This window comes from Pelecanus crispus, chromosome 9 (assembly GCF_030463565.1).
Source record: "Pelecanus crispus isolate bPelCri1 chromosome 9, bPelCri1.pri, whole genome shotgun sequence".
Taxonomy (NCBI): Eukaryota; Metazoa; Chordata; class Aves; order Pelecaniformes; family Pelecanidae; genus Pelecanus; species Pelecanus crispus.
Genome location: NC_134651.1, coordinates 43,413,918 through 43,434,051, shown reverse-complemented (window position 1 = coordinate 43,434,051; position 20,134 = coordinate 43,413,918). Strand labels below are relative to the sequence as shown.

The 20,134-nt window shown below is 58.3% G+C and overlaps 2 protein-coding genes across 2 annotated transcripts in view; one reads left to right on the top strand and one right to left on the bottom strand.

Annotated features, from left to right (window-relative positions):
- Positions 1–1,128: 1,128 nt before the first annotated feature.
- On the bottom strand, positions 1,129–9,007 carry OLFML2A (olfactomedin like 2A). The gene is made up of 8 exons (XM_075716847.1): positions 8,912–9,007; positions 3,830–4,093; positions 3,485–3,592; positions 3,184–3,369; positions 2,698–2,959; positions 2,334–2,567; positions 1,980–2,165; positions 1,129–1,730 (listed from the first exon to the last, which is right to left on the bottom strand). Exons 1-8 carry the CDS (start codon positions 9,005–9,007, stop codon positions 1,129–1,131), a joined length of 1,938 nt encoding a protein of 645 aa, XP_075572962.1.
- Positions 9,008–9,739: 732 nt separating this feature from the next.
- NR6A1 (nuclear receptor subfamily 6 group A member 1) overlaps positions 9,740–20,134 on the top strand; it is a 95,898-nt gene continuing 85,503 nt past the window's right edge. The window contains exon 1 of the mRNA XM_075715962.1: positions 9,740–9,809. Within this exon, the coding sequence (XP_075572077.1) occupies positions 9,740–9,809 (70 nt within the window). The remainder of the gene's footprint in view (positions 9,810–20,134) is intronic.

Genomic DNA, 20,134 nt, shown 5'->3' with positions numbered 1-20,134 from the left:
TGCCGGGGGCTGCCAGGGGGATGCGGGGTACCGGGGCTCGGCATGGGGCACGCTGCAAGTAGCCACACCAGCCAGATGTGCAATGCACAGCAGCCGTGTGTGCCAGCAACCCCTGGGCACTCCCAGCCACGGGATGGGGACGGCGAGCGCCCGCTCCTCCCCGCCCAGCTTTGGGAGAAATGACAGCGCACGCAGCCCGGTTTCACATCTGTTATTTTTTTAATACTGTTCACGTCTAAAATGACCAAAACCAAGCCAAGCGCTCCCGGCCCCTCACCCTGCCTTAGGCGGAGAGCAGGAGGGCCACAGGCTCCCCGGCCGCGCGTGCCTCCTCCCTGCCCGGTGCTGGGTGCGGGCAGGCGTGCAGGCAGGGCACCCCGGCACTGCGGACAGGCTGCCAGGAGAGGGGACTCCGCGTGGCTCCGGTGAATGCATTTAAATAATAAGCTAATGAGCGGCAAAAGCAAAAGCGTCTTAATCACGTTTCCTAAAATAGCAATCATCAGCTGCTCCTCCTGCCCCGGCAGCGAGGGGGCCCTGCCCGCCCCGCGGCAGCTCGGCGGCAGGCGAGGGCACGGTGCCCAGGCAGCTGGCACCGGGCTGTTCAGGCGCTCGCACCGCTGGCGGTTACGGTAAGCGTGCGGTCACGGTAAGCGTGCGGTCACGCGGGGTCCAGCGGGGTGTGCGGTGAGCGGCGCTCAGGCTGGGTGCGGTGCAAGCGGGTGCTCAGTGCGGTGGCACGGGGCGGCTGCTGCCACGTCGCTGGCGGCACAGACCCGGCTGCCTCCCGGTGCCGCAGGGACGCGGGGTTGGGCTCCTCTCCCGCGTCCCCAGGAAGGCAACGCCGGCCGAGCTGCCGGCCGTGGGGCAGCCCCACGGCCCCAGAGGCCACGTTGTCATGGGGGTGTCTGCTGGGGGCTGCGCTTGCCTGCACCCCCAGCCCCGCAATGCAGCAGGCACGGTGCAGGGGACTGGGGCACAGCGCATGGGGAGGGGTTTGGGGTGGAAGCCGGGCTCCCGCCGCAGCCCTGGCCCAGCTGGGGTGCCGGGGCCAGGCTGCGTCGGGGCACCCCGGCCGGGCAGGGCGGAGGGTGGGCGCAGGGGCGCGGCTGGGACCTGGCCGGGCGCTCAGACCACAAAGCGGAGCCCGTACGTCATCTGATGGCCGTTGTCCCAGGCGTAGAGCACCTTCTCCTTGGGGTTGTAGTCGACCTGCGTGGTGAAGGAGTAGTGGTTGAGGAAGGGCAGCCGGAGCTCTGCCTCCGTGTCCGTGTGCGTGTCGAAGGCGTAGGAGATCTGCCCTTCCTTCTGGCTGTAGGTGTCCACAGCGTAGAGGATGCCGCAGATGATGAAGCAGTTCCCGTAGGTGTTGCGCTTCAGCCCCGTCTTCCAGGTGGTCTCCCTGCGCACCGAGAGGTCCCCGGGGTCGAGTCGGCTCAGGACGATCACCTCCTGCTGCGAGTAGTCGTAGTCCACGGAGGGGTAGATGACCCAGAGTCCACTCTCGTCCACAGCGAAGTCGATGTCCGAGTGGCCCCTCCACTTCCAGGGCGTCGTGTCCTCGTACACCACGTCGTGGAGCAGCGCCCAGCCCGCCACGTACCGCTCCTTCAGGTCGTACTTGATGATGTTCTTGGTGAAGGCGCGGTTGTAGTAAAAGGCCCCCCGGTACACCACGTGCCCGGTGCCGATCCAGTTGTAGGGCAGCTTGTAGAGGTTGCTCCAGCGGCCTGCAAGCGGGCAGGAGGGAGAGGCGTTGGGACCCCTCGCAGCACCGGGCTCCTGTGCACGACGGCCCGAGCGTGCCGGCAGCGGCAGGGGACCCGCGTCCCCCTTCGCTGCCCCACGGGTGCTCCCCAGCACAGGTCCCCATCAGCTGCCCACCACCCCGGTGCCCGGCACAGCCGGCGTCGCACGGCGCTGGGCACCCACCCAGGAGGAGCCGGGGCCCCTGCGCCCGCTCAGCCGCCAGCCCTCACCCTGCTTGAAGTTGTCGAGGCTCCTGAACTCCACCAAGCTGTTGCCGTAGTAGTAGTTGGTGACATAGATGCGGTCATCCTTGGCCGCTGGGTCCTTCATCCAGGCCCCCTCGTTGCGCCCGTAGCTGTGGTGCTCCGTGGGCGGCTCCACCGACTCGATGGTGCCTTCGCACTCCACCTCCTTCACTGGGTACCGAGGAGGAGGAGGAGGAAGGCTTACCCCTGCCCCAGGCAGCCTGTCCCCACCGGGGCCAGGAAGCCCTTTGCCATGGTAGGGCTATTGCTGGCCCAGCCTGGCCACAGGCGCCGGGACCACTGGGGCGGGTGCCCCCTCCCAGCCCCCCGCTCACCCACCTCTGTTTGGCGTTTCGGGGTCCCCGGTGCTGTCAGCCCCCTGCCCGAGGACGGTGATGGGGGGGCCGCGGGCAGTGGTGCGGGGGGCCAAGGCGGTGCTGGGCGCGGCCGTGGTGCTGGGCACGGTGGTCTCTGCCCGCATGACAGCTTGGGCCAGGACCCCCTCGGCTGGGGGGGGCGGGGGGCCCCTCTCCTCCTGCCGCTCCGCCGCAGCCGCCCCCCTCGCGGGGTTCTCTGCAGGGGGACAAGCCGGGGGGCCGGTGCGTTGGCGGGGGCAGCCCCTGGCCCTCTGCCCCGCCGGGCAGCACCACGGCAGGAGGGTGCCGCCGGCCCCCCGCACCCCTGCCCCGTGCCGGGGACTCACCGCGGCTGCCGGCTGGCCCCTCCGCCGCCCCCGCCTGCCCAGCCTTGTAGTAAGTGATGCCCCGGACCACGGTTTGCTGGTGCGCCAAGGGCTTGGGCTTGGGCGTAGGCTGCGACCCCGCCTTGGCCTTCACGTTATCCTTTTTAGGCTTCTCAGGCTTCAGCTGCTTCTCCTTGGGCACTCGGGGGGCTGCCCTGTCCCCCAGCGCCTTGCGGGTGCTGGGGTACCGTCGCACCTCCTTCTCCCGGCCGCCCGCCGTGTCCTGGGGGGCACAGCCCGGTCAGACCCCCTCTCCTCCCCTCCTGCCGCCGCTCTGGACAGCGAGCGCAGGCACCAGCCCTCGGTTGCCGGCGCGGTGCGCCCCGATGCACCCATGGGAGCTGCCAGCACCCGCCACGAGCCCGGGGAGCGCGGCTCTGCCCCGCGGCAGGAGAAGCCCAGCGGCACCGGCCGTGCCTGCGAGGGGCTGGGGCCCCGGGGGGTTACCTGTGCCTTGCTCTCGGGGACGGCGGCAGCGTCCTTCTGCAGCAGCTGGTAGCCCAGCTTGGAGATCTCCTTCTTGATGCTGATCATGATGTCGGAGTAGTTCTCGTAGCGTTTCATCTGGTTGGTGAGGTGCAGGACGCTCTCCTTCATGAAGTCGTTCTCCCTGCTCAGGTTGGTCTTGATGGTCTGGAGGACAGGAGGGAAATGGAGCCCCACTCGGGGAGCCCGCGGCACCCCCAGACGGTCCCGAGCAGCCAGACGGGGCACGCTGCGGGGACGGTGCCTGCCGGAGCTCACTCACCTCCTCCAGCGTGTTCATCTGGGCCACCACCTTGCTGATGTAGGAGTGCACCTTCATCAGGTCCATGCTGTAGAGCGTTCCCTCCAGCAGCTCCACCATGGACTGCAGCTGCAGAGGGAGAGCAAGGCCGGGGCACAGGGCTGGGGCACGGGGCACGGAGCAGGGCTGCGCGCCCGCTGCGGATGCCCCCGACGCTTCCCCGTCCCCGCTCACGGCCGGAGCGCAGGAACCACACTGCTCCGTGCCCTACGGGCCTGCCGGGGCAGGGACGGGGAGCGTGGGCTCCTGCGCATGGGGAAGGGGTCTCTGGCCCCCAGCCCCCAGTCCTGCCACGCCTGCGGGTACCTTGAAGAGCTCGGGCGCCTGCTTCTTCAGCTTCTCCATCTTCCACTCGTTCTCGCAGGGGTTGAGCGAGGAGGGGGGTGCGGTGCAGGAGCACTTGCAATCAGTCCCCGAGCTCACCGTCTCCACCGTGTAGAAGTCCTCCACCCGCACGCTGCCATTCCTGATGCGGCTGCAGGCGTCCTTGCTGAGCGGCCGCAGGATGCACTTGCAGCGGCAGTCGGAGCCCTCTGAGGTCATGCGGACCTGCTCCGCCTCGCCCAGCGCCTGCGGGGACACGCAGCAGTGGGACGGCCGGCGAGCCTGGTGTCCCCCGGGGGCCCTGCCGACCCCAGCAAACCATCACGGCCGACTCCCTCCCTGCTGCATACCCAGAGGTCTCCCACCGCCCCTGGGGCTCCTGGCCGTGCCCCGAAGAGCGTGGGGCATCGTCTGGCCCGGAGCACCCTGTCCCACCGCCCCGCACCTGGGCGACAGTGACAAAACCCAGGCGGCCGCTTGCCCCCACGGCCACCAGAGCATTTTGTGCCCCAGGTGCTTTGGTCCCATTGCTGCAGCTGTTTCCCAGCCTCCAGCAAGACCCGAGTGAGCAGGGACAGCGTCGAGGAGACCCAGAAGCGCCTCTGTCCCCCCCGCACCCACAGCCCCGAGCCCACACAGGGTCCCTTGTTCATGGTGACACGCAGCCACCTCAGGGCAAGCTCGGCCCCTCCAGACTCCTGCAGTGGCCCGAGGCACACACTCAAGGACTCCCTTGTTTCCACACATGGCCCTGACTCACGCTACGGAGCCCAGGGTGCTTTTCGGCTGGTTTCTGCAGATAAGGAACCATTCTGCCCACCCCGTTGTGCTCGGGAACAAGGCTGCGGCTCAGCCTGCCCGGCGGGATGGGGAGCCGTGTCCCCCTCACCCCCCGCCACCGGCTGTGCACCCGTGGGGGACGTCTGGGCGGGCGGGGAGCACGGCTGGGCTGCGCTGGGTGCCCCATGTGCGGGGACGCGCCTGCTCCAAGCACCCAGGAGGGTGGGAGAAAGGGGAGAGGCAGCGCGGTGACCCCGGAGGGAGAGGGGTCTGCCCGCAGGGACTCTGACTCACCCTGGGAAACAGAACGGTGGCAGAGCTGGGAAATTAATTTAGCTCTGGCTCTCCCATCCTCCGCCGGAGCACGGTGCGGCGTGGGAAAGGGCAGAGGCACACAGGGCCCGTGTCCTGCCTGCGGGCAGCACCCACGGCCGCACTGGCATCGTCCTTCCCGCGCCCGGCCAAGCTGACATGCCGGCAGCACCCGAGCAGCGGCTTTCCCTGGGCACTGCCCACTCAGCAGGGACCCCCCAGCTCCCCACAGCCGGGGCCAGGGGCTTCCCCTACCTAAAGATGCAGCAAAACCTCCTGCGTTTTGCATTTCAAAAAAGCCTCTCTCTTTCAAAGGGAAACGAAGGTCCCCTTGGCTGGGAGGAAAACACCAGGCGGCCCAGAGGGCTGTAAATGGAACAGGATCTAATCAAGCTCTCAGCGGGGAGCAGCAGGGCAGGGAGCGGGACCCCCTCCCCACACACCACCTCTCCAGGCTCTCGCACCTCCCTGGGCCCCCTGACCTCCCCACGGCAATGCCGGCGCTTGTGCAAACAAGCAGGGATTCACAGCCCGGCGGCGAGCTGCTGGCCCCTCCGCACACACCCGGGTAGCTCCTCAGCCCCCGAGCTGGGCCGCCGTCCTCACCACCAGCTCTGTCCCTCCATGTGCATGGCGCTGCGCGAGGTCCCGGTGTGCACGTGCATCCCTGTGGGAACCCTGCACGAGGTCCCGGTGTGCACGTGCATCCTCATGGGAGCCCTGCGTGAGGTCCCGGTGTGCACGTGCATCCTCATGGGAACCCTGCGTGAGGTCCCGGTGTGCGCGTGCATCCCTGTGGGAACCCTGCACGAGGTCCCGGTGTGCACGTGCATCCTCATGGGAGCCCTGCGCGAGGTCCCGGTGTGCACATGCATCCTCGCGGGAACCCTGCACAAGGTCCCGGTGTGCACGTGCATCCCTGTGGGAACCCTGCACGAGGTCCTGGTGTGCACGTGCATCCTCGTGGGAACCCTGCACGAGGTCCTGGTGTGCACGTGCATCCTCGTGGGAGCGCTGCGTGAGGTCCCAGTGTGCACGCGTATTCCTGTGGGAACCCTGCACGAGGTCCCGGTGCGCACGTGCATCCTCGTGGGAGCCCTGCGTGAGGTCCCGGTGTGCACACGTATTCCTGCGGGAACCCTGCGCGAGGTCCCGGTGTGCCCCGTGGGAGCCCCACTTGAGTTCCCAGCTGGGGTCCCCCATTCCCTCCAATACCCCAAGCACCAACCACCGGTGAAGCTACCGCCGCCCGACACCCGGGGACATGCTGCAACCCCGCTCGCCATCGGCACCTTCAGCAGGGAAGGGCTGCAGCTGCCTGTGCTGGAAGCCCGTTCCCGTGGGAGCAGGCGGCCGTGGGCTGCGCGTTCCCTCCCACCGCCCTTGGCAGCGCCGCGGCGGGAGGCACAGCCGGCGCGGAGGCCCCGCATGTCCCGCTGAGGTGGGGCGCGAGCAAGCCGGAGCCATGCACAGCAAAGGCGCCCGGAGCAGCTTTATCAGCAGCTGTTTACACTGCGCAGCGCACGGGGGGCCCAGCAAACAGGGGCTCCCCCGCCGCGCAGAGGGACAACCTCTTCCCCAGGGACCTCCTGCTCGAAGCCATTTCCCTCCTGCGCCCCAGCAAACAGCCCCCGGCCAGGGCAGGGCTCAGCCTTGCAGGCAGGCAGCCGGCCGGGCACGCAGCCAGCGGCCTGGCAGCCGCTTTTGTCTTGCGGCCGCTCAGCAACAGAGAAAATCCGCTCACCTCGCGTCGAGGTGCGAGCGGGCGCTGGCGGGGAGAAGGGTCGCCCCTTCCCGGGCGCTGCGCGCGCCTCGCTGCGCGGCAGCCGGGGCAGCCGCCTGCCTTCACGCAGGGTAGCGACATTAAACCTCGCTCTGCCTTTTAAACGGCTTCCTTAAACAGGAACCGTGTGTTCTATTTATACAGAAAAGGCTATAAACAAGGAAGTCTTAAAAAACAAAAGGCCCCCGCACGGTCCGTTCTGCGAGGGTCACCCCGCCTCGGTGCCTCGGCCGCAGCATGACGCCTGCCCCGGTGTCCTCCGCCAGCCTGCACCCGGCTGTGCCCCGACCCTTCACGGGACAGCCCGTGCCCCTGGCGCACGTGGGACATGCTCCCCGACGGCACGTGGGTGAGTCGGGACGCACCGGCTGCTTGGGGACAAAATCTAACAGCTCCCCAAGAAACCTTTGTGGGGGCTGCTGCGGCCCCGCGGGGTCTCCGGGTGGTTCTTTCCCTGACCCCCCCGCTCACGGCAGACCCTGGCCCACGGCGGGTCTGCGTGCCCGCGGCTGGTGTGGGCGAGCATCCCTGCACTTTGCCGAGGGTTTCCTCACTCCCAGTTTTACGAGCCGGGTAATTTTCCCAGCGCTGCCTCGTTTCTGGGACCTCTTGCAAGAGCGTCCATGCGAGCGCAGAGTTTGTGCCGTTATTTGGAGAAAGCGGGACCTTTGACAATGAACCTCGGCCAGCTTTTAAGCCGTCCTTTGATTGCTGCCAGGGGACTTGTCTCGGAGGAAAACACGCTGCGTTGATAAGCACGCTGTGCTGATAAGCACGCTGCCACGCTGCGCGCCTCTTGCACAGCTGCTGGAAGGCATGTCCCCATCACAGGAGGGAAACCGTGTCACCTTCCTTGTCACCCTCCTCTTCCTCCTCCTCCCCGGCTTGGCACAAGGCTTTAAACACGTTCTGCACCGCGGGGAGCCGAGGCAGAGCGGGGCTGGCAGAGCTGGGCTGTGGCTGACGGCGGCCAGGCCCCGGGCGCTGGCGCTGCTCGGGCATCCCGTGTGGGTCACGGGGACACGACCACGCGAAGCGCTTGCGTGGCACCCGAATGCCCACCGACGGGATCTCATCCAAACGGCAAGAACCGAGAAAACGCCTTCAAGCGCAGCAGGCAGCACCCGCGCGGAGGGAAGGGCGGAGGAGGTGACGGCACTGCGCGGGTCCGTGGGCTGCGGACCCCGGACTCCTTCAGACGGCATCACCCCCGAAAGCCTGCCGGGACCCGCAGCGCGGGGCTCCCCCGGACTCCACTCCCAGCCAACCGTTGCCAACAACAGCTATGTTTTCATCTTGTTCCACCAAATGACTCGGAAAATCTTGGCTTTCCAATGCTTTGGTGACCCTGGCATCAGCGCCCTTCCTCCCCGGGGGCTGCTCCCACCACCTTCCCTTCCCGGTGTCCCGGCTCCCGTCCCGGCTGCGGACGCTGACCCCGCGGGCGAGCAGCAGCGGGGAGGGCTGGGACCGCGGGCTCTCGGATCCACGCGAGAGGCTGGCCGTGTCCCGCTCCCGCGCTCCTCTCGACTCCGCGGGGGAAGTCTTGTCCGGGCTGTTCTTTCTGGCACGGAGACGCAAACTGCAGAGCTCATCACCGCAGCGCTGGGGTTTGGGCACCTTCCAACCCACCAAGCACGCTCCCAGCCCGAAACATTCCCTCCGCCGAAACCCCCGCAGCGAAGGGAGCACCAGCACAAAAACCGCACCGGCCTTTCCCTGGGAACATCCCACGCTCCGGGCCCGCGGGGCGGCCTGGGCTGGGCTCCCCGCTCCCCCGGGGCTCCCCCGGGGCATCGCTGCCCCAAAACCCGTTCCCGCAGGAAAACACCGTCTCTGCCCGTGGGAGCGGGGAGCCCCGGCCCAGGGACGCGGGTCCCCGGTCCCCGGCGCAGGTTGCGGTGCCGGTGCCTTGGGCCGGGCTCCCGCCGCCCTCGGGGGTGCCGGGGTGCGGGGGTACCCCCGCCCGCTGCCCTCGCCGCCGGCCCTGCCCGTGTCGGTGCGGCTGGAGGCGGCGGGGGGGGCACACGGGGACCCCGCCGGGAGCCCGCCCGGGCACAGCAGCGATCGCTGCCACCGCCGGGGCCTCCGCACCGGCGCCGCCCGCCCCGACGGCGCCGGCCCCGCAGGGCGGGGAGGCTGCACCCGCCCGCTCCGCTGCCGGTGCCGGTGCCGGTGCCGGTGCTTACCGTGGCGGCGCCGCGCGCCGCTGCCCGCGCCGGGATCAGCAGCACCGGGAGCAGCAGCGCCGGGAGCAGCAGCGCCGGGAGCAGCAGCGCCCGCATGGCGAGAGCGGCGCCGAGCGCCCGCACCGAGCCGCCCGCTCCGCCCGGCCCGGCCCGGCAGCGGGGAGGAGCCGCTCGCCTCGCCCGTCCCGCCCCGCCTCGGCCCGGCGGCGGCACCGGCCCCAGCAGCGGCGCCGAGGCGGCGGGGGCGGCGCGGTCCCGCCCGGGCGGAGCTGTCCGGTGCCCGCCCCGCGGCCGTCCGGGCTCGCCCCGCACCGGCGCTGGCTGCCGGCCGGTCCCGCGGGCTGCCCGCCGCCCCCCCGCCCTCTCCGCCCGGTGCCCCCCTTCCCGGCCGGTCCCCTCCTCCGCCGCGGCCGCTGCCCCGGGGCGCCTGTGTGCGCCCCCCGCCCCCGGGGCTGCCCGGTGCCCGCGCCGCCGCCGCACGGAGCCGCTGCGGTCCCGGCCGGCGGGTGCCCTCTAGCGCCCGCCCCCCCCCCTGCAGCGGCCCCGGGCGAGCCGGCGGGCGGCGGGGCTCGGCCCCCGCTCTCGGGGCGGTGCCCGCGGGGGGCGCGGGGCCGGGCCGGGCCCGGAGCCAGGGCGCGGCCGGGCGGGGCGAGCGGCGGGGGCGGGGCGGCGGGGGCCGGACTACGCTTCCCGGCGTGCCCCGCGGGAGGGCGGCCCGGCCCGGCCCGATCGCGGCGCCCGCAGCGGCGGCTCCGGCTGTCAGCAGCGGCCATGGGGCAGCGCGGCCGCCGGGGCCCCTGAGACCCGCCGCGCCCCGGCGCCGCCGCCATGGAGCTGGAGCCGCCCGCCGAGCTCCCGGAGCCCCGCGCCGCCGCCGCCAAGGGGCCGGCCCGCAGCGGTGAGTGGAGCGCGGGGGCCGGGCCGGCCGCCCCTCAGGGCCGGGGGGGGCCGGGGCCGTGTGGCGCGGCCCTGCCGGGGCGCGGAGCGGCCGGTAGCGGGGGGGGGGCTCCGCCGGCCGCCCCGGCGGGGAGCGGGGGAGCGGCGCGGGGTGGGGGGTGGGGGGGGTCGGAACTTTCCGCCGCCGTGGGGCACACAAAGGGCCGCGCCGGCCCGCCCTGCCCGCCCGGGCCGCGGTTCGGCGGGACGCGCCGCTGCTCTGCCGCCGTGGCGGGGCCCGGCCGCGGGACAGGCGGGGCCCGCCGCCCGCACCGAGCTCCCGTCGGGAACCGCGGCGTGCCCTGCCCGCTGCCCCCCTCCCCCGGCGCAGCACGGCGGGGGGGGCCCTCCCCAAACCTTCCCCGTCGCCCTCCCCGCGGCCCGCCCCCGGGAGGGCTCTGGGCCGGGGCTCCGTGCCCCTGGGCGCTCCCCGCCCGCGGTGCGGCCCGGCCCGGCCCCCCCCTGCCCCCGGGACGCGGTGCCCGCCCGGGGCGGCCGGTGGAGCGGAGCCGGGGCTGCCGCTTTACCCCCCCCCCCCCCCCCCCGGGGGTGCTGCCGGTGCCCGCAGGCAGCGTTTGGGGGGCGTTTGCGCTGCCAGGGCGCGCAGAGCGCATCTGCACTTCAATGTCCCTGCCAATTTTTTTTTTTTTTTTTTTGTTTGTTTTACGGTTTACAATTGCGTTTTACCATCTCAAGGTACCCTCTCCCTACAAAAGGGTTTGCTCAGACAAAAGAGGCTTCGTACCGGGCGGCATCGCTGGCATTTGCTGGATGCGAGCGCGACCAAAACACGCAGAGTTTCTGTAATTTACCCTGAAATGTAAGCTTGGATTGCATTTGTGAGCCTGCTGGAAACGCTTTATTCCTCTCTTAATTAGATGATACTATTCATCCTTCATACTTTTCCAACTTTCTGACTTTGGGAAGCGCCCGTTCCTTTGGGGTCCTTAATGATGCAGCGGTACTAGCGTTTTGCCTGCGTTAACTGGTTTTCCCCACAGAAATGGGGCGTTTGGGGCGAATCTCTTTCGGTTCATCAGATTTAGCTTTAAGGATTAGTTGTGCGTCTTGCGTAGCCGCTTCGTGCGGTAGACGTTGTACCTGTGGCTGCGGTTAGCCTTTTGAATGGATGATGTGAAAACTTTTTACTACTTTGCCTTAAAAAAAAAAAAAGTGAAATACTGGCATGGTGTTGAGACATTGCTCGACCTTCAGTCTTTCTAAAGCCTACGGCGGCCGGGGGAGGAGCAGAAAAGATTGGCTTGGTACTTTGTCGGCTTATAAAATATCTGCAAATACTAACGGAAGATGAAGCGTCTTTAATGTTTCCTCTTTTTAAGGAAGATTCGTAGCACTTTGGATATCTTGAAGTACAGCATCTTCACTCTTTATGGAAACAGTTAAAATCGCCTGACATATATATAGATGCACAGAAGAGAGAGATATATAAAAACATGTATCTAAAAGTAGGATTATATTCTTGGTGGCTATGTTAAAATCATTAATGACCTTAAGCTCTGCACGTGGCTTCTGTGTTAACCCCGAGTAAACTGCCACAAGTTTATTGGTGTCTCCGGTGAAAGAAGCCTCAGAATAACTTTGAAATGCAGTTACGTGATTTCATTTCAGTAGTTACGGTAAACTACAGCCTCGTTATTTGAGGGGGCATTTGATGTTCTTGTATTCTGAGATGATGGTTTTCCCTTGCCAGTTTGAGTACATCCCCTTCCATGTGAGAAACGTATTTTGTCATCGAGCAAATCAATGGCCATGAGTAAAATGAATGCCCTAATGAAATTATTTTTTAAAATAATTCATTTTTCCCACACTACTAGCAATTATTTCTCGACAGGGTCCCACTTAAGACCAGTTTCCCTATAGCTTCAGTTGGCATCTTTTTCCTCTGTGAATGAAACACGATGGCTTTTACACAGTTTTAATTATTTTGTGTTTTAACTAAAATAGTGCTAAAGCAGGTTATCTGGAAGTAAGGTAACTTTTTGGACGCTTTGTTGTGTGGTATGGTCTTGGAAGACAGATTGAAGTAGCGGGAATTGACCTGAATTTTGTGTTCCCTTAAAATTATCAGAGTTTTGGATGGGTAGGTTACTAATCTGGATGAACCTCATACCAGAGAGGAGAAGAAAGTTGTAAGAGCACAGAGAATGTAAAGTTTTCAAAGAAAAATCCCCTTGCTTGCATCCCTTCCCTTTTCTACAGCGTGCTCAAACTTTACCAGCACACAGTGACATTTTTAGTGGTTCTTTATGCTTGATTGCTTTGCATCTGATGAGATAAGCCTTTGCTTAACAAAGACTATTTCATTGATACACTTAGGTCTTAGTTTACTTGCTATAAACATTTCTTTGAAGATTTAGGAAGAAAAACAAATTGAGTTGTCGAATGGCAGTGCTGCTGAAGTCAAATGTCTCTGAATAAACAAGAAGCTGCGGTGTTATTTTGACTCGGTATTGGCTTGTTGAATGTGGATGGCTCTCACTTTTGTAAATAATAATAGACAATAATAAATAATAGAATTCTGAGCTTGGCTCTGTGATGGGAAATAAAAGACTTGTAATTTAGGAAGAACTTAATTCTTTGTCATGATTTGAGGGTAAGATAGAAAAATACCTCTCGGTGTAAAGTTGGAATTTGGTATTGATGGCTTCTGTAGATCATTAATCAGGAAAAGGGTTTATGCATGCCTTTTTGTACTAAAACCAGGACTAGCAATGTATGTTCAGCAGATGCGGGGTGTGATGTGACACTGTAACAACAAGATTTTTTCCCTGCTTTGCTATAAAACAGTATAAAGGTACTGTATTATAGAAAATGAAGGAACTTTTCCATCTAGGAGACTACTTCTTGATTGTTGGGAAGCAATAGTCATCTTTCTGTCCTGTCTCTGGCAAGTCATTAGTGGTATCTTTTTCTTTTTGGGGGGTGGGGGGAATGTGCAAGCGGTTTATTAAATTACTGTTCAACTCTCACATGGTGGTAGCTTTGAACAAATGCATTTACACTAGCATTCTCTGAGAGCACAGTTTATCCTGTTGATAAACTGCCTATTTAAGTAAAGCCTTCAGCAGTGTAATCTGGCAATTCTAATTAAGTCATTTACATAAAGAATTGGCCCAGGGTTTCATCAGATGGTTGCTGGTGAGCTGAAATGCATTCTTTCCCTCCAGCTGTATTAAACTAGCCTTTTGATCCTTTCCTTTTTTTAGCCTTTAAGCCAGAGTGGTTATCACTTTGCAGAGTTAATTGAGAAAGGGAAGTTGGGGGACAAGAGGACCCTTCGAGGTTTAGCTTTAGTCTTAATTATTACAGTTCTAATTACCTAATTAGAAGACTTCCAGATTTTATATGTTGATAAAAACGATTCAGTACAGGGTTTGTTAGAAAGAGGAAACACACCACCAATAGGCTAGCTTCAGTGAATAGGCTAGCTTCAGTGAAGTTCTTTATTGGTAAATGATTACCAATAACTTATCTTGAAAGCAGTATGTGTCTGGAGTATCTTAATTCTACTCCAGCTCTTCGATAAGGAGGTTTCATTTACAAAGGGTGGACCCCGCGTCCTTCGGAGAGTCTAAGTTACATGTCTACCTCCCGTTGCCTAATCGTCCCGGTTATAGGCTTGTGTAGGTGGTGAAATTTAAACTTGGAGAAATGTCTGGTCAGTGTGAAGGATTCATTTATTTTTTTTATGCCTTTTTTCCCTTTGCGGATGTATCGGGGAAAAATCCCTGATAAATCCACCAAGGCTCTAATGCCAGGCTGACTACAAACTGCTCTGATGTCCCTGTTTGGAAATATCTCTCAGCTGAAACTTGATGGAAACCTTCAATATTTTTCATGGAAATATAATCCGGAATTGCGAAGCCCGTGGCACTAAATCTCAAAATTCTCTTGTCATGTAAAAGCACATCAGCTATTGCGGCAGGAGATGTGACTTTCTGCGGTGGTACATATTTCTAGCGGTGTACGTTGCCCTCGGGTCAGCGTGGTGGATTCTCTGTACTGTTAACTAACCGGTCAGCGGGTGTACTCCTTCCGAAACTGTAAATGAGCACGGTGCCCCTGTCAATGTTAGGCTTTATTCTATTTCATTGATGCTGACTCCGGCACTACTGAGAAGCGCAGGGTTTATCTGTGGGAATTGTTTCGGAGCCCTTGGATCGCAAAGTGATTAAATGATGGCTGTCACGGTTGTAGTAAAAAATTTGAAGAGAACTTCTGGTCTCTGAAAGTTCTGCCAAACACCACCTTGTCCTCCAGAAATCTCTTTGTTCAGTCTCTCAGCTGTAACTTGACTTTTTTTATGTTGTTTGGCAATACTTAATAAGAATTACTCCAAAGTATGCTGTTACTTTAGACGTCTTATTGTTAACTTTAGGTGTCTTGCGTATGCTTTTGCCAGGAGACTCTACATCCCGTGCCTGTTCTATCCACAGCTGTAAAGAAATGCCCTTTCTGTAGATCACAAGCAGTGATCATTCTTACCTGCAAATAACTTAATGCAGTATGGCATTCTCGGTTACTGGGGCTTTGGCTGAAGGTGGGTAGCAGTCCAGCTGAGAGCCCGGCTTGTTTTGCAGTAGAAGGTCAGCTCGGGGCTTGATTTAAGGCAGGCTTTTCCCAGAGTTTGATCGCGGTGTCAGTTCAGCAGGGGCTGGGGACACTTTGCTCAGCCCGTGTTGACCGATCTGTTCGGGTACTGAAAGAATTTGGTTTTGATGATCTTTGTATGCGGCTTATTTGTGGGAGTATCCCGGATTTGTTGAGTTGAGCACAGAGAAGTGTTGGATGAATTCCAAACGCAGACTTTAGCATCCAGCATCTTCCAAGGCGGCTCTGTCAGGGTGGGGTTGTCCGGCAGGGGCTGGGAAGGGTGCTTTCTCCCGGACCGGTGCAGCTGAGCTGTACGTGGCCGCTGCAGCTCCATACCACTGTGTCAGCGTGCTGACACGTTTGCTTCAAGCACCTGTATATGGTCACGAAGGCCTGAGTCTCCTGTACGCAGCGGCAAAGCTAGAAGGGGTACCAGGAAGAGCTTTTCCTGGTAGTATTTGTATGAACTAACTGAAATTACAGCTGTCGTGGTAGAGCTCTGTGGTTTTGCGATCCGCTCCTTGCAGCTTGCAGTCTTGCGATGAAACACTGATTTGGGTCGCTTTTTTGTGGTGTCAGCTTGATCAGCTTTCTCAAACGCCCGTAAAAACTACCTGATCATCTGATTTTTTTAAATGAAAAGTCTGTCCTAACTTATAAGATGCTTGGAGATGGGTTTGAAGATTTGTAAAACTGATGCTGACTCAGCATGCAAACTGGGAAACCACAGCTTAGCCTCATCATCCCTGCCTCGTTAGAAATTCTTAGCTGGTGCTTGCCAGCCGGAATGCTCTTCTGGGCTTTAAAATTTGTTTTTTTCTTGAAAGTGTGTGTCTAAAAAGACAAGACAGCAGGCTCCCACCAGAACGGGTCTGCCGGCCCCGTTGCAGTCTTTTACAAAATGGAAGAAAACGGAGGAAATGTGTGTTTGGTGCTGGTTTTGTGTAATAGCTTGCTACTACCAATTCGCAGTAGCAAGCTAACAGTGCAGTTACTCGGTGCCTTCTGCTTTGCTTGCTGGCTTTGTGAAGCTTTTCTTTGCCCACTTTTATTTTCCTGCTTACCTGCTACGTACTGCATGGGCCTGTCACCTTAACACTTGAGCTGACCTTTAGTATTTCACTTTGATTTACATAGCGCCTGTGCTCAGTGAACTGTCCCTATCACAGGATGATATCCATAAAAATGACACTTCCTAGTCTTGAAAAAAATCCCCAGGCCCATTGGAGACATGTGAAAAGGACACCCAGCGGGAAGAGAGGCCCATGTCTTGAAATATTCATCAATCATTTTCCTGGCACCAGGAAACCAATCAACTCTTCTAAGGGGTAGAGCGTAATCAATCACACGATGTGGGAAACGGGGATCGCTGGCCCTACCAAAAATGTTCCTTCATGTTGACAGAGTAAAAGTGTTGTGTTTGTGCTTATTCACAAGTAGTAACTTACACCCTCGGTATAAAGGACTCTGTCTTTTGTAAAAGACAATCGGTGAAGAAAAGGGTTTAATGTTGTATAGGCAACCTAAGCTTGAACTAAAGATTTTGTTTCCAGTGATGAAGTTGAGCTATGTCTTGCTTTGAGATTTTTTTTTTTTCCTTTACCTTTCTCTAGCTGATAGGCAAAGGTTTCATCTCCTGTTCCCAAACCTTTGTGTTCTGTCAGCAGCAAGTACAGCAGCATGGTATTCTTCTCTAGAGCATCAGAATTTTAAAATTTTGCACTTCATGAAACAACTGAAGTGTGAAATAGTTTGTGTTGCAAACTGATACTGGGGAAGAAATGCACCTCTGGGTGCTTGTCCTCTTTTTCTATCTTTAACTTATATCTATAAATATTTTTTTAACATATAGGTTGCCCAATAATAAGTAAACAGTAGTTGCCAACATCTGTAGGATATTTTATTGTGGCAGGTGGGTAGGGGTTATTTGAACTCTTATTTTCTAGTAAGACGCTGTAAATTGGAACAAGAGAGTTGTTTATAACTTTGTTCTTTCTATGGAAACCTCCGTGATAGCTGCTGCGTAAGAAATGCCATAATACTTCTGGTAAAATAATTGGCAAGTAGATTGCTAGAATTTCTTCACCAGGAAAAACACTTCTCGCATGCCTCGTAGGAAATGGGGGCTTTAACGTGCGTGCAGGCGCGGGGTACGCAGGTATATTGGGGAAAGAGGGGGCTCGTCCCCGGTGGTGGGAAGCCAGGAGCCTTTTGTGTGCCCCCTCCATGGTCCGGCTTCGGCTCCGGCTGGGAGAGCCGGGCTGGCGGCTGCCGCTCCACGGGCACGGCCGGAGGGTGGGCGGGGGGACGGAGGCTTTTCGGGGTCCCCACTGCCCGGGGACGGCAGAGTGGGAGCCCCGGCCTGGCTGTAACCGCGGGCAGCCCCCCTCAGAGGCACTGCCCGTGGGGCCTCTGCTGCGCTGGCCTCGTGGAAAAGCTGGGTCAAGGCTTCGGTGACTTGTGTCAAATATTCGGTGCATTTTCCTGGCACACAGCTGGCTTCTGCAAAACACCTTAGGAATAACAGCTACTGTTCCGGTGCACCCTATATCTGCTGAGAAGGAGCGTCTCTAACCCTTAAAACTTGAGAAACGCTGCATCAGAAATACTCTCGACTTTTTTTTTTTTAAAGTTTCTCAAATCCTGGTGTTTAATACGCATCTTTAAATGACACGCTGGGCTGGTTTATTGGGCATAGCAAGTCTCGGAGCATGTGGATGTAGCTGGCAGGTGTCGGAGGTGAGCCAGCGAGCCCTGCCTCCAGTATTAAAGTTGCCTTTATTATTTACTATTAAAGTATTAAGTTGCCTCAAGTATTAAAAATGGTTTGTCTGCAACACGTGCGTGTAACAGTTAATAATGAATAAGATTGCCAGCTGCTCTTAAATGCTGAGGACAAAATCCCCGAATCCTGGTTAGTAATTAAAAGCTTTGAAATGACCTTGAATCTAAAGCTGTCTAGAAGTAAATTTATGACTTTTCTCCGTTGCAAAAGAGGTTAGGTACAACGGTGTACTGTGCTGTTTGGCAAAACGTTTCACGGCAGCCTTGGGTGAACGCTGAAGATCAGAAATGATCAAGAGTGCAGCTGAGGCACAAAAGGGCCATGTGGAATGGTTGCAAGTACATCTAAAAACAAAAAAAAGTGAAATGGGCTATATGTAGAAATAACCAGAGAATAAAACTGCATGCTCACACCTAACTGCTTGGAAACTTAACTTTTTCTTTTAGAGACTTACTGTAATGGCTTATCCTACTTGATGAGAAACCCAGCTGGATATTTAATATCTGTTTTTAAAAACAAGCTCCTTTTTTTCATAGTCGGTGAAGGTACAGGGTTATTTGTCATGCTGTAAGTGTATGAAGTTGAACAGCTTCAGCTCTACTATGGAGAGAGTATCATTCCTGTGGGCTGTTGCTCTGAAAGGCTGCTCTTCCAGCTCTGCAGCTTTCCTAGGGAGCTGGTGCTATCTTTGAGGGTTTTTTTCCTTAGTTCAGCACTAGTCTGGTCTAAAATGATGTTGAAAGCCTCTTTCTTAGGCTCTTTGAGCTATTGCTTTTTGGGTAGAGCCTTGGTTATTAGGAATTTTGAAACTTTTTTGTGTAAAAGTTGCCCTATTTGTCAGTAAAAGGAGGGTAACACCCCGTAGCTCATAAAAAGACCAACTGCTGGGGTAAGCCATAATGTATATACCTATCTTTCTCCTGTACCTAGGAGGTTTGTATCCCCTTAAGTATCCATAGCTTAAAAATGGGTTTGCATCAACTAAGCTTAAGTGAAATCTGGAGTGGAGCTGTCTTAAGTGTCCAGAGCACCAGGGCAGTGCTAGAGCCATCCTCATCTTACTCAGTCCACTAAAGATCAGGTCACGCTGGGACTTGTTTTTTTTCTTTAGTAGAGTAAGATGTTTTCAAGCCTGGACACGGGTTGGGGTGCAGTAGGCTCGCGCTCAAATGACAAGCCTTAGCCCACACCGCTGGCCAAGCAGAACATGGCCATCTGTGAAACGTGACAGTGATGAACAGCAGGGAGTGCCTAGGCGGGAGCGGTCTTATTCTGATTTTTTTTAGAGTGATTAACTTCTAATTAACATATGAGGCACGACCTGAAGAGCCTCTGGTTCGTAAGTATGAAGATGTCAAGTGTTGTTGAGACAGCTGCCAGAGAAATAATATCAGAGCAGACGTGGGCTGTGGCAGACACCCGCGCTGCGGCGCCTGGCGAAGGGAGCGCGGGACTCGTGCACCTCGCAGCGCGAGCTTGGCAGGCGCCGCGGGGGCGGGCGAGGGGAGGCTAAATCACTGCTGGCAGAGCTGCTGCGCGCCTACCTGCCGCTTTGCTCCATGGATTTCTCTTTTTTCACTTTTTTATTAATTCAGTGGAGATGTCTGAACCGAAACTATGCCAGTTGTCTGCAGTGACTTGTTCTGTTCCTTGTTTAAAGCTGAGCATACCGTCGAGAAACGAAGTATGACCATATATTCTTGAGAGTGTATGTCCAGTAGTTAATTGCCGTGCCTGTGTCTTGTCCTGCCTTGGCTGGTCTGAAGCCTCCAAGGCTGGCCCGTGGGTCCTGTCCCATGGTGCCATGGCCCTGTAAAGAGGGAGCATCCCCAGGGACAGTGCCCAGTGATGCCTTCCCCAGCACTGCTGCGCTGTACGGGTGCTGCAACGTCCACCTGCAGAGCAACAGGAATACAAGCCCTTGATGGTTCTTATCGCAGGCATTAAGAATTAAGCTACAACTTCAAAAGCGCGTTAATATTTGTTGTGACTCTCATCAGCTGAAATGCACTCTCCCTGCGCTGAGAAGCGTTGCAGATCGGGCAGCTGGAAGATCTCCCGTGGATCCCCAGCAGATACGGTGAAGTACCGGATCTCTCCTGACCCCATATGAGACTAGCATCAGCCTGAATTGCCCCTCAAATGAAATGTTGCCTGACTTAATTTGATTCGCTGCCCATTGAAATCGCTGGCTTTTCTGTAGTGCTTGTCTTGTGCTTTAGCACGTCGAGGCTTTCAGGAGAGAGCGCAAGCAGTAGCTCCTCGGCTTCGGTGATGATTTGTTTTTAAGTGGCTCGCTGATGAAGCGCGTGCGCTCCAGCTTTGGGCCTGGCTGGGATCTCTTGTCGTGAGCGCGTGTTCCTGCTTGCTGAAGGGTGGGTGCGCGGGCCCAGCGGGGCTTTGGGTGCTGGGGTGGGGGGGGTGGCTGGAGGGTAGCGCAGGCTGTCCAGGGAGGGTGGGCAAAGGCTGCACCCGGGGCTCGGCAGCCCGCTCACGAGCGGGGTCTTACCTTCCCAAAGTGGGTGGCGAGCAACTCGTGCGCGTGTACAGAAGGGGAGATGCTGATACACTTTGCATCCCCAGCTGTCAGTGCAGTGGGAGGCGATTTACTGACAAGCTCATTCCTTTTAGCTGCATTTTTGCTGCTGCATAAAAAAAATAGAATGGTAACTCACAGCTACTGAACATTTACCCAGGTTTTGGAAAAAAAAAAGTATAAAATGCTGATCTTTAAACGTTTTTGTTTGCTCACCTAGTAGATTACTCAGCTTCAAAAGGAAGCATATAAATAGATTTCCCTTAGCAATGATGTAACGGTTATTTTAAATTATAAAACTTGTAATCGTATGTCTTAAAACCTGAGATTAAAAAAGGCAAAATTGTACACT